The 14,659-nt window shown below is 38.5% G+C and overlaps 1 protein-coding gene across 1 annotated transcript; it reads right to left on the bottom strand.

The window, feature by feature from the left end:
- Positions 1–10,815: 10,815 nt before the first annotated feature.
- LOC133136195 (lactose-binding lectin l-2-like) lies at positions 10,816–14,262 on the bottom strand. The gene is made up of 5 exons (XM_061253474.1): positions 14,202–14,262; positions 13,626–13,741; positions 12,582–12,704; positions 10,976–11,096; positions 10,816–10,889 (listed from the first exon to the last, which is right to left on the bottom strand). Exons 1-5 carry the CDS (start codon positions 14,260–14,262, stop codon positions 10,816–10,818), a joined length of 495 nt encoding a protein of 164 aa, XP_061109458.1.
- Between the last annotated feature and the right edge of the window lie 397 nt (positions 14,263–14,659).

Here is a 14,659-nt window from a genome sequence, read left to right as displayed (position 1 = left end):
TTGAAGTGTCAAGGTCATATTTCCCAGGTAATTTGTGGTCAGTATCACGGTGTGTTTTCACTCTCCAGCAGGAACCACCAGGTTACTGATAATATTCTCCACATACACACATACAGTGGGCTCCAGAATTATGGGTACAAAATTATGGGTACAAAAAAATTATGGGTACAAAAAAATTATGGGTACAAAAAAATACATAAACGGCAAAACATACCACTTAGCACTGTGAGGGCAATGAAAAAAAGACGAAAACATGTGAAATGGTATGCAAAGTTTCCAGGAAGAGTATGCAAGTGTATATTGAGGACGGTAAGGAAGATGGTGAGGGGGGGCCATAAGTAACCCAAGGATCACAGTTTAAGAATTGCTGAGATTGTTTGTGTCTTGGTGTTATCAGGTCTAAAGAAAAAAACAAAAAAACTATGGAATGCATACAAGAAAAACCTCATACCTACTGTCAAATACGTTGGTGGGTCATTGATGTTTTGGAGATTTTTTTGGTACCAATCATCTAGGGATACTATTTAAGATCAATGGCACAATGAATTCAGTCTTGGTCGTAGGTAGATTGTCCAGCAGGACAATAACTCCAAGCATACATCAAAATCCACACAGAAATTATTAACCCTCCTATGATGTTTGAGGCCAATTTGACCCCATTTAGTGATTGACATCTCTTGAAAATCAGTTCACCTTGTTTCATATTGATACTGTATCATTTTTCCATTTTTCCATTACAATATTTTTGTGTTTATTTATAACTGTTGGGGTCAATTTCACACCAAATGTAAAACCGGTCATAAAATCTAGTTAAATGCATTGAATTGGGACATCTGCTGTTTGAGCAACTGCTTTACTCAAACATGTAACAATGTTGCACCACAGTCATCATCTTATGTTGAGACCTGTGACAGAGGAACATGTTAAACTTTAGAACTCCCCCTTCCATTTTTACAAGACAATGCCATTTGTGGCGCAGTTTTTTGACTTGTGATATACAGTAATTTTTTGGACACCTCATGGAGTGGGCCCAAGCTGAGGTAACACAACAGTAGCAATATGTCCAATAATAATAATAATAATAATAATAATAATAATAATACATTCATCCATTCAAGATTATGTCCGAAACATCAGGGGTCCTTTCTAAAAGCAGGCTCAAGAAATCTTGAACATTTTAAGTCTGAGATAGCGTCATTAGTGTAGCCCATTTCAAAGTGAGAACATTGAACACACTGTAGGCTACATGTCTTCATTGTTAATGTACAGTAACATGCTTTACGTTTAAAAAGGTGGATAGAAGCCATTTTGTCCATAAAAATAAATGTACAAACCCGTCCACCTGTTTCTTTTCAGAAGTTTTGCCCCATATTTAGGAAACGGCTACACTGACGGTGATTTTAAAAATTCCTACACACAATGTAAGCATTTAATAAAAATAATCTCAACTGAAAAAAGCATGACAGTGCTCCTTTAGGAGTGATTTATCTCTCAGCCAATCACAATGCAAAGTCAAAACTAAATTACAGGATTTCAGCTTTTTTACTTCCTCAAAGCACTGGCAAACCCATGTAGAATTACAACAACAGGCTAAGCTTAATTAACAGCCATCCGATATAATTACAGGATTTCGGATTTTTTTTCACTGGCAATAGGCCTAGAAACATTGCATCTTTTCGCTGTTTTTCTATGGGATATATTCTTTACAGTGTATGGACAGATAACGTTCACCTGCAAAATGACATGTCTGCCTAATTAATCTCATCAAACACTGCAAGGTAGGTCGGGTTTGTTCACATTAAATTGCGAGGTGGCAGGTCAGTTTTCAGAGCATAACTTACCATAGTTACTGACAGCCTTTTGCTGAGCTCCGTGAAGCTAGCAACAATTAGACTTCCTGTACAGAAGTTCCGGTCTCAACCTCCTGTGAATTTCCGTCAAAATAAGAGCTGCTGAGTAACGTTAAATAATGAGAACATAGTTACCGCGTTTCTGCGCTTCCTCACATAATTACCATTGTTGAAATTCATTGCTGATACAATTTATAAAAGTCAGCAAGCTTGCTATTTGCTTGCTAAACTAGCTTGCTATTTGACTAGTTACTATAATGTAGGCTAAGCATAAATTGCTTGTCGGTTCAATAGCAGCTCATTTGCATACCTGCTTACTGTTTGAATTTTTTTTTTACATTAAATCTATGTATAATATCTATACAATTATACATTTATTATCTAAAATCATGTTCCCAGCAATTGTTGCTGTATTTACAGTGTGGTAAGGGCAGGCAATACCATTGACTGTCAATTCACTAGCAGCTCATTTGCATAGCCCATAACTCAAAAACTATAAATTGTTACCACATTAAAGGGTTATACATTTACTCTATAGACCTATATCTTTAATATTCTACAGTCATTTCTGTGAAATCATGTTCCCAGCTATTGTTGCTGTGTTTCCAGTGTGGGGTGGTCATACGTTGCTATTGACTGTCAGTTACCAGCTCACAACTCAAAAACTGTAAATTGTTACCAAATGAAAGGGGGTATACAATTGTTAGCTGGACCCATATCTTTAATGTATTTTTGGTGAAATCATGTTCCCAGCAATTGTTGCTGTGTTTCCAGTGTGGGGCGGCCAAGCATTGCTATGGACTGTCAGTTGTCACCCAGCTCATTTGCATAGCTGATAACAAAAAAACTATGAATTGTTACCCAATGAAAGTGGAAATACTAGTTGGACCTATATCTTTAAGATTGTATTGTATTTTCTGTGAAATCATGTTCCCAGCAATTGTTTCTGTTCATTTAATGTACATAGCATGTTACATATTTAATTGGTGCTTTCTGGAAGCTATATGTGATCTCTTTTCTTTTGCTTTTGTTCCACTTTTCCTCTGGTTGTTTAAATTTCTGTTTCTCTTTTAAAACACTCAATTTTGCTTTATCACAAAGTTCTCTCTCTCTAACCTTATACAATGTATGCAATTTGTCTAAACACGCATCAATTCTGTTTTTCATTGTTGAAAAAAAAGTACTTTTGTATTTTTAAAACTAGCTTTGCATAGTGATGTTGTCATTTCAAATAGATGGGGGGTTATATTTAGTATGTTCTGTTTATCCAAATAAGATGACATTAAATCGGACCACACTGGAATTACTGGGACAAAGTAATCTAAGAACTTGTCTGATAGCATCGGGCTGTAATATGCATTGTCACACAGCTATTTGTATATTTGTACAGTTGACAGGGCATTTGTTTAGATTTTTTGGAAATGTGTCAAAAAAGGTGATTTCACCAATGATATGCTTTGAATATACTCATCATGAGTGTCATTTGAACTTTGCACATCAATATGCTCCTCTCCTACGTTGCTTTTGTTCCGCTGTTGTATTCTCTGTTGTATCTGAACAAGACATTTTGAAACCAAACCTGTGCCGGATTTACTGCCTAAAATTACGCACACGTCATAAAATATGTCATTGACCTCTTGTAGCGTTCGCAAATTCACAAAAAGGCTAAACATGTACATCGCCAATTTATATTTTTCATTTTTCATTTTTCACACTCTACTGCTTTATACAAATTCCACTTGCCTGTTTCATTAAATGCGACTTACAAGACCATAGGACACATATTTTATCATCATTTTTATCAGCGATACCATTTTATAATTTCCAGCAGCGCTGCCAATAATGTTCCATCGTTTCATAATTAAATATTTGCATGGATGCCAGAAGGAGAACTAAAGAGCGGTCACTATTAATTTGAATGGGCAAGGTATTGAAATTATAAATCTTTTTTTCATAGTCCCTAATTGCAGTGAGGTTGCAGCTGTTCTAGTGCACTTTGTGTGTGCTCTTCACTGATCATAAATGCAATTGGGCATGAGATTTGGGCTGGGGTTGAAGTACATACTGACATTTCATAGAATAAAATCCTTTTTGTGTTTTTTTGTGATGTAATAAATCCACCTGTGGCATCCCAAAATGCTGGACTACTACGTGTCAGTTCATGCCACAGTCTTATCCCGCCCTCTGTAAAAAAAAATTACCTTAAGTGGTACTGCCTGGATGACACAAATAAATCCCTTTAAACTTGAGCTGGTGTTATCTTCCATTTCTAATTTATTTTTCAATTTTTGTAGTGCAGCAATTTCATCTTTATCAACTAAGTCTTTCTTTTTGTACTCTGATTTCATTTTCCTTAATACAGATGTGCCAGCGCCAACACCTGTTCTGTTAAATGCCACTAAACTATTTGAATCTGATTTCCCCAATAATCCATTATATAATTTGTAAGACTTTAGATGTTTCAATTGCTCACCTAACTGTTCTCTCTTTTCTCCTTTGAATGGTCTGGCCTTCAGTGAACTCCCAGAGTATAATATCTCTCTTTTGTATTGTATGTTAAATGTGAGGTGGCTTGATTTTTCTAATGAAATTTGGAAAGTGAGGGTGCAGATGTCATGTGTACAATATCCATTTATTTTTAATGTGTTTTTTTTAATTGTGGGCTAGAGAATGAATGATTCTGACATGAAAGGACACAATATGGATTTGATATATATTTTGATTTGGCCATGAATGTTTTTTTATTTTTGCTCTTTTAACCATGCCCACTCAGCCATTGTTAAAGTAAAGTTTGCGAGGTGAGAAATGGTGCAATTGAAATAGCTAAATTTTGCTTTATCCGTAAATGTACTACTTAATGTTTGTTCACTAATATCACTGTCAGGGGTAGTTAAATGTGATTGGGACGTATGAGTTGATTGATCTGTTTGTGTTTGTTTGTCCAATGTGCATTCATTACTGTGCTCTTGGACATTTAAATTAATTATTTCCTTTGTAGCTTGTGGACCTCTATGTTCCTCCCTGCATGGTGTTTCAGTTTGTGTTTCCACATTAATTACCTCTGTTTTCATTATTTGTTTAAGTGAGCTAACCTTCACTGCTACAGTTTCAATACTTTTGGTCTCACCTGTTATTATATAGCCATGTTTTTGTGGTTGTCATGTACATGGCAATTATGTGAGTTACAAATGAAGCACAGAGAATCAAAGTTGCTACTATTTGCTAGTCCTACACAGTCAAAATTAAATCATTCAGCACATATAGCGCATGCTAACATTGGACGTGTACTTTTATTTGGTGAGTTGCAGAGGCAATAATGCTTTGGTTTCCTTTGTCCTTGAATTTTTTTTACCTTTTTCCCATTCTGTTGAGGGGTATTTAAAGTTATTGTTATTTTCTCTTTTTCGTTTTACATTTAAGCAGTCTTTGCTTTCATGTGTCTGGTCTATGTCAATAATTTGTTGTATGTTTGACATTTGAGGATTGTATTCATTTTGCAGAGATGTGTGCATGGTTTTCTGATCCATTTCAGCTACAATATTTTTGATATGATGTTGATTCTCTGCCCAGATAGTACGCAAATGAACTATACTTTTTTCAAAAGTAATGCACAGGACTACCGTCTTTTAATTTGTTGGGGTTTGCTGTGTGTGAAATGTATCCTAAATGATTTAGCTCACATGTGAATGTATCACATCTAGTATCCAGAAGTTAAACATACCTGATCATCTTTGCCTTTTCATTTTGCTTTGGCTCCTGCAGTACTACTAATGTAATACCACTGACCACCACACACATCAGATGCCAACATTGACCGTTTATTATTATTCGACAAATTACATTGACACACCTCCTCATCTTTTCCAAACTGCCACCCCACACTGGAAACGCACCAACAATCGCTGGGAACACCAAAATTACATTAGAATATTAAAGATATGGGTTTCTAGAGTAAATGTATACCCCCTTTCATTTGGTAACAATTGACAGTTTTTGAGTTATGAGCTATGCAAATGAGCTGAGTGGTAACTGACTGAATAGCCGAATAGCTGAATTGCTGAATAGCAACGTATGACCACCCCACACTGGAAACACAGCAACAATTGCTGGGAACAGGATTTAACAGAAAGGACTGTAGAATATGAAAGATATGGGTCCAGCTAACAAATGTATACCCTCTTCCATTTGGTAACAATTTATAGTTTTTGAGTTATGAGCTGTGCAAATGAGTTGGTTGGCAATTGACAGTCTATGGCAATGCATGCCCATACCACACCTGACAGAGAGCAACAACTGGTGGCAAACAGTTTTTATAGAAATTAGTGCACAATTTAATATTCTCTGCAAATACATCACAATTATATCCAACGGTATTCATTTAACAATGAAAATTGACAAAATTACAGTTATAAATAATTTTATTCACCAAACTTTTATTTCGATAAATGCTTACCGGAAGTCTTCAATTGTGGCCAGTAACATTTGCCAACTTAACGGAGCTCTTTCGCTGATCCTCATATTTGGAACCATGAATTCAGGATTTTCCTAAATTTCAATTTAGTAGGATAACTTGCTAAACCTTGTTTCAAGAACAGACCCCTGCAGCCTGTTGCACCAGTCTAACATAAGTTCAAATGTAGGCTAGTTTGAAAGTTAATTCACAGTCTCTCAATTTCTCAGTTCCTTTCAATAACTCACTTCAAGGATACTAGATTTCCAGTGTGAAGATCCGTGAATCTCATTGCACATGCATTGCTGAATGTTCTTCTCATTACATTACACACCATTAATTGCATTTGGCAGACGCTCTTATCCAGCGCGACGTACAACAAAGTGCATACCCATAACCAGGGATAAGTGCGCTGAAAGACCCTAGAGGGAAGTACAATTTCAACTGCTACCTGTACAACAAAGATAAGGACCAAATAAACAAATAAACAAACAAACAAAGCAAAAGTGAACAAACTTAACTGTCCAAATACTGCTTACCTAGCCAACTAAAAATACCGAAACACTACGTAAATCACTAAGACAACAATTAAGGATCACAGGGACATGTGAGCCATGACAGGCAGCCAGTGGAGGGAAGTAAGCAGGGGGGTGACGTGTGAGTATTTGGGATGGTTGAAGACCAGATGAGCTGCTGCATTCTGGATAAGTTGGAAGGGTCTGATGGCAGACGCTGGGAGGCCAGCCAAGAGGGACTTGCAGTAGTCCAGGTGGGACAGAACCATTGCTTGGACCAGGAGCTGGGTCGAGTAGGGGGTGAGAAAGGGGCGGATTCTCCGTATGTTGTATAGGAAGAACCTGCATGACCGGGTCACCGCTGCAATGTTCTCGGAGAGGGACAGTCTGCTGTCCATCACCACGCCGAGGTTCCTTGCACTGGGTGATGGCGTAAGTGTGGTATCCCCAAGGGAAATGGAGAGATCCAGATGGGGAGAGGTATTAGCAGGGATGAATATCATTTCAGTCTTACCTGGGTTGAGCTTTAGATGGTGGTTGTCCATCCAGCTCTGGATGTCACTCAGGCAAGCAGAGATACGGGCTGAAACCTGTGTATCAGATGGTGGGAACGAGATGAAGAGTTGGGTATCGTCCGCATAGCAGTGGTAGGATAGCCCATGTGCAGTGATCACAGGGCCAAGGGAACGACTGTAAAGAGAAAAAAGAAGCGGGCCTAGGACTGAGCCCTGGGGAACTCCTGTGGCAAGGGGCCGAGGTGTCGATACTGGAGGTAGGACTCAATCCAGTCCAGGACTGTGCCACAGATGCCCGTTGTTTACAAGGCAGACAGGAGGATGGAGTGATCCACAGTGTCAAAGGCAGCAGAGAGATCTAGAAGAATGACGACAGAGGAGAGAGAGGCTGCTCGTGCGGCATGGAGTGATTCACTGACGGAGAGGAGCGCGGTCTCTGTCGAGTGGCCCAATCTGAAGCCAGACTGATTGGGGTCTAGCAGGTTGTTGTTGGAAAAGAAAGAAGAAAGTTGACTCGAAGCGGCTTGTTCTATGGTTTTAGAAAGAAAAAGAAGAAGAGATACCAGGCGGTAGTTCTGGATGATGGAGGGATCCAGAGAAAGCTTTTTCAGCCTGGGAGTCTCGCCATCTTGTTTTCCTTGGTGAAACGTGGTCGTTGAATCCACACAATTAACTTGTGGAACTGAATAAATAAAATCACCATTAAAACTTGCATTATTCCAACTGGAAAAATAGTTTGTTAGTTCACTCTTCAGATTCACTGTAGTGACTTTTGTAGCTACTTAGCTGGTTAGCTACTTTCCGTGGGTAATTTTTTAAAAGTTATCACAAATATATTCTTTCTACGTTATTTCTGTTATCAACCGGTAAAACAGCTAGTTATACTGTATATTTCAGTTATATTCGTGTCTGTTTTGTACTTATCTGTAATATTGAATCATCTTTCGTTGCAGCTTGCTTGAACACATCTGTTGTGCAGCTAACTTTTTCTTTAGCTGTAGGCCTGTTGTTTTTTACTCGCCAAATGAACATAGCCTGACTAGCCAAAATGAAGGAGGAATTGGCAGGTATTTGCAGATAAATTACATGTGTAATAAGACTGATTTACTTGCTTTTTAATAATGCCAGCACAATGAAACATTAAATGATAATTTATTTCATGACTTCCCATGCATTAACCTGTAGAACTGCAAAGATAACTAACTTATTGGATTGAATCTAAATATCTACTAACATTTGTCAAAATTATATAAAAATAAAATAAAGATAACGGTTCTTAAAATAATCAAAGTCATAAAACAAAATATGTTTGCTGAAGCAAAATGACCAATTAGGGTCATAATATGATGCTTTTCATTCAGCCATTCATACACACACTCACACACCAACAGCGATTGGCTGCCATGCATGATACCAATCAGCTCGTCAGGAACATTTAGGGGTTAGGTGTCTCGCTCAGGCACACTTCAACACACCCTGGGCGGGAATCAAACCGGCCACCATCCGATTGCCAGACGACTGCTCTTATCACGAGCCAACGTCGCCCTATATTGCTTCGTACCGAGCCCCTGAATTCAAAAATAATAATTAGCTATATTTTCCATCAAGTGCGTCCCAAGATAAATAGGCCTACTTCTGGTGGTGGTTAATACTTCTTGGAACATTGTGGGAAGTTGTAGTCTGTAAAGTTAATGTTTTGGATTGTTAGCTAAAATATCAGTACACGTGTTTAGCTGAGTTAAGATGCTAGTCTCCTCCAATAACCACCTGAAGTTGGAATGCGAAATGATAAACATTTGTTTAGTAGTTTCAGGTATTGGCAACATTACTCCAGTTATTTTAACTTCACTCATATGATTCTAAATCATGATGTTCTTCAGTATTTAATAGATGTGGTAAGAGCAAAAAAAAGGAAGAAAAAGCTTTTGCCATCCCTGTTTTGCAATTGAAATGACTGAGACTAAATGCTGAAACAATAACCAGATAAACTTAATTTAGGATCACTTTAATAGCTTTAGTGAAACATGCTGGAGGACACAGTTGCAAATGCCCAAAACAGCCACTTGATTAATTAAAGCATCGTACCTGAGTCAGACCACCAGTGTAAGTGAAAATTGAACATTTAAATGAAAATAATAATGACTGTGGCATGATTTGTGGCAGTGTTCACTTTATTAGGTAGAACTGTACACCAGTAATGCAAATATTTAATCAGATCATATGGCAGCAACTAAATGGATAAAAGCATGCAGGCGTGGTCAAGAGGTTCAGCTGTTTTTCAGACCATTTGTCAGAATGGGGAAGAAATGTGGTCTAAGTGACTTTGACAGTGGGGAAATTGGTGCCAGACAGGGTGGTTTGAGTATCTCAAAAACTGCAGATCTTCCAAGATTTTCACGCCCAGCACTACTCATCCCCTCGTTTTGCGGGTCAGGTATTTGCTCCGACCGTGCGCTACATGGCCTGATTTCATTAATTTGCTTATTATCTGAACCAAGTAAGTAAAATAAATACTGAAATCAGGTGGTGTAGTGCATGGTTGGAGCAAATGCCTCCAGACACTGTGGCCCGCAGGATGAGGAGTTGAGTAGCACTGCTACTGCTAGATTTAGCAGAGAATGGTAAAAAACAACCAGTGAGCAGCAGCTCTGTGGGCAGAAAAGCATTGTTAACGAGAGAGGTCAGAGGAGAAAGGGCAGATTGGTCGAAGCTGACAGGAAGGTGGCGGTAAGGCAAAAACCCCACATCACAAGAGTATGCAGAAGAGCATCTCAGAACACGTCAAACCTCTAAGTGGATGGGCTACAGCATCAGAAGATGTAATAAGTCTAATAAATATCGAATACTGAATGAAATACCACTGAGTGTACGCTTGAGCTTTTGATTGATCATATATCACATTGACTGTTTTACTCTGATTAAGTTCATTTCTGAATACACATCTACAAATACGCACACAGACATACACACTCACACACACTTCAATAGCCCTCCCACTGGTAGGGACAGCTGGCCATATAGAGGGTTTGCTTGTATTGTTGCATTAATATTATATTACAGTTACCACAGATGAAAGGGTTGTGTTTCTTTGCCGGTTCAAAATTAATTCCACAAGAGACACCATACAATACCTTTCTTCAGGATGATTTGCATGTTTTTGTGCTTCAGATGCAGTTGAACATGTTTTGAATATGAAGTTTTGAATTTGGGAACTTTGTAAATTCGCTAATTTCTTTACAATTATGACATTAAAGAGGAGATGCAGCTGTCTTAAACAACTGTTAGTTGCAGTGGGAGCACAACCTCTCATTTCTGGTGACATTGGCCAGGCTGTATTTAAAAAAGGTTTTCTCCGTTTTGTGTTTAAATACAAAATAACAACAACAACAACCATACAGCAAGTATTCAATGATTGGGAAAGTTTATTAAAAGAGAGACAAAGCAGTATCAGCATGAGCTACTTCACCTTGGTATAGAGGGCCACATCACTCATTCAATCGCATGGCACAGACGGACTGAAACCTTGAATCACATTCAATGTCGTTCCAGTCTGCTTGGCCTATGGGTAAACAAAATGGAGAGAGGAATCACCGTATTTCCATCATATGTCTCCTGCAGTGGTAGGGAGACAGAGAGAATGCTTACCCCCATAGTTTGAGTGCACGCAGTTCTCTTGGCCCGCCTTGTTGGGCTCTCCAGGATTCCACTTTAAAAAGTCCCCTTCAGAACTTGCACATGTACCATCGGACCATAGCCATGTGCCCTCCTGAACAAGGCAGAGACACATGAAAATGCATTAGCCCCTTAGGTATTGCCCATTTTCTTGACACAAACTTGAAAATGACATACCTAGAATTACTCAAAATATTACAAAAGCAAAGTTACAGAAGTCCAAACACAATGAAAGAGGAAGCTCTTATTCTCAATTAAAAGGTTTTCTGAAAAGTTTTGAATGGATACAGATTATTGTGGATGCGGATAGAAACATAATGGAGCCACAGCCATTGTTTTTTCTAAGCTGTTTCTATGCAGTTTGTCAATGTTTTTAGGACATTTGGATACTGCATTTTGCTTTCTAAACTGTACAACACTTTTTATCCTGAAAAAAGGGATTGCACGTCTTCCCGCCTGTCCCCCTACCTCTCTGTCTCAACCTCCCTCTCCTTGCACTCTACTGAGACAGCAACAGGTTGAGACGATCATCAAAACTAAGTACAATAATGTCAATAATACCATCTTGTATACTAATATATTCATTGAGGCCTATAGACTGAAATTTCTGTCAAATACCAAAACCAAACAAAAAGTCAAACACCTTCCAAATTTCCCATGCTATTTATTTTTTAAAAGCAGGGATTATTCCAGTTGTGGCTATCCTTCGAGGTCGAGGATGATGGTCTCCGTTCCGTTAATCTATTTATGGGCTTGTGATCAATGTTATTTTGCCGAAGGGCAACAGTCTCTGCGTGTGGATTGAAAATGCTACGGCTTTGTTAATCAGGTGAAAAAAAAGCTGTGTTGTTTTATGCAAGCCTAACAAACCATAAAATGTTGGAATGTCTTTGAAATGCTTTTCAGTCGTCACTTCAAAAACATGTAAGTAGTCCGTTCTTTGCCGGACAGAAATTACACTGTAGTTGATTATGCACGGATAGGGAGAATGTCTGTACATAGCAATTGCATTATGGTTACAGGACAGAGAAGCTTGTACGTGAGCTCTCAGTGTTCTTGAGCGCCTATACCAAATGTAGGTAATGGAATTCCAATGTAAAAGTACTTTTCCTCCAGAGAAGTTTTTATACTTTTAAACTATTTTGCATTTGGTTCGCTGGACCCTTGCTGTGAGGGACAGTGACATTACCATATTTCTTCAAGTATGTGGATTTCCAAGTGCAGAGAAGGCGAGGTCACACTTGTTTTGCCAGCCACATGTTACAAAATAAGGTACTGTTGTCGCTAAAGCAATGGCATCTAAAAATAGGTTCCACCGATCGAACTGTGAATTGTAACATTTTCAAACGGTATATCCTGTTACCATAGAAAATTGCACCACGAAAAAAGTAACAAGACTCAACACTTAACACAGTCTCCATTTGTCTCAGAAAATAATTTACATATAAAGTATCAGTGGATTTATGCATCACATTAAACAGCACACACAAACACAGATGAACAATGAAAGAACACATACTCTATTATACTCTAAACAGTGGGGATTGTACAAATTGTGCAGATGCCCTTCAAAGTGTACCTTGTGCACGTCTGCCAATCCGATCCAGAATGGCTTATCATTTTCATTGAGCTTCTTCAGAAACTGATGATCATCTTGACTACGCTCTGAGGCCAGGTTTCCTCCAAGACTCACACAGTGTAGCTGAGCAAGGAAGTAGGGGAGAGACAACAAACATGTGTTTGGTAAATTATGCAATACATTGAGAAACTGAGAGTACTGCAATTTTGACAGCCAAAAAATGTGTAAAATATGAAAATGAATTATACAATGTCTGGTGTCAGGGCATTTGTGTAGTTGTGGTCAAAAGCAAGAAAATGCACTTCAAGTACAAAAGTACATTGTATAGTGAGTTCAAACCTTCAAAGCTTGTGTCTGTGTATATACGTTTAAAAAAATAATCTAATCTTATTTTTGGTTGGAAATACTTCCTGTGGTCATGGAATCTGAATTCAAAGAAATAGTGGTCCTACATCATCATGACTTGGAGTGAAGAGTTTGTGCTGCTTGAGAAAGTAAAGGAATAACTGCAAGATATTAATTTATACAGGGCAGGTTAACTGAGCATGCATCTCAGACTCGTGCCATAATGTCCCGTTAATGCCCCCCCAAGTATCCTAATCTGCATGCCTTTGTATTTTGGGAGGTGACTGGAGTGCCCGAGGAAACTAATGCAGGCACAGGGAGAGCATGGAAACATGGAAACACAGAAAGGCCCGGGCCAGGATTCAAATGCGGGACCTTCCTGCCTGAGGCAGCAGTGCCACAGTGCCACCATGCTACAAATATTATATTTGTGCTACAATTAAATCTGCCATTACGTATGACCACTGGAGAAATAATTATGAACATGGAAGGTTGCATTCACTTTAAGTGCATTTTCTTACTTTAAATCACAGGTGGCCCTTGTTCCAAATGCCCATTGTAAAGCTAGCAGGCCTTCAAAGACTGCATGCATCTAAAATACTATGCTTTGCACAAAAATCTTTCTGAGACCAGGTGCACACACTACAAATAAAACAATATTTTAAAAGCTTGAGGAAGTTAACTATTCCTTTAAGATACCTCAGCCTCCAGCCATGTCTTCTTATCGGGAATGTGCTGGAAGCATCGGTGATTATGGTAAGTCCAACCATCAGGACAGGGACCCTGACACAAGCCTATCTCAGCCCCTTGAGATACTGAGGAGCATATGCATACATTAAACATTTTTAGTCTGCTGGTTAGTTTGTTGTTCAAATGTCTCAGGGCTAAAACCTAAGGATCAATTCCTTGTTGAAGAGTCTTCATATTTCTTTCACACAGTGATACTGTGCCCTGCTATAATGTCAGGGCAAACTGTCGTGTCCAACATGTTCATAAGGACTAACATTACTCCTGTAACAATAAATCAACAAGCAGTCATAACATTTAATTGCTGGAAGGCCAGGTTTCACAGTTATCTATAAATTCTCTCGCAAGTCATTTATGCATAGAAAGGCAACTTTATAATTATTATTATTTCAATTAAGCAAATAAGAGAATATTATAGTTTAGCCCATTGTTGTTTCATATTCTGTGTCTAAAGCCTCCTGTATTTGTGAAAGATACGATATTAGACACTAACTCGTCCACCAGGAAAGAACATGAATCAGGACTCACCCAAAGTCATGCTAGAGAGAACAGCAACAACAAGGAATGCTGACAATGTGAAGATGGCCATGATGGCTCTTCAGCTAGGAGGAGAGACAGATACATCACCCATAATGCAATACAATGTTCAATAAAGATACACAAGTATAACAGCAATATGAATGAAGGGGCTGTTTTTACACTAACAGTATATCAAGTATCAAAATAGCCCAGTGTTCTGTTACCTTCTGATATCACGTTGGGTGAGGTGATTATGTGAGGAGTTTTCTTCTTGTCTCGACTTACCAGGTCCTGGCCTTTTAAATATTTTGACTGAGGGTGGAGCAAAACCCATTAGTGACCACAGATATGCTTCTTATTCAAACAAGATGCACAGCCATAATTTAGGGCCTGCAGCAGTGCAATTCATCTTATCCTAGTCAGTACTGATTTGCAAGCTAATGTCACATGATGGAAGTCAAGACATC

This window comes from Conger conger, chromosome 9 (assembly GCF_963514075.1).
Source record: "Conger conger chromosome 9, fConCon1.1, whole genome shotgun sequence".
NCBI lineage: Eukaryota > Metazoa > Chordata > Actinopteri > Anguilliformes > Congridae > Conger > Conger conger.
Note: the sequence above shows the minus strand (reverse complement) of the source record. Positions and strands in the feature narration are given on the sequence as shown.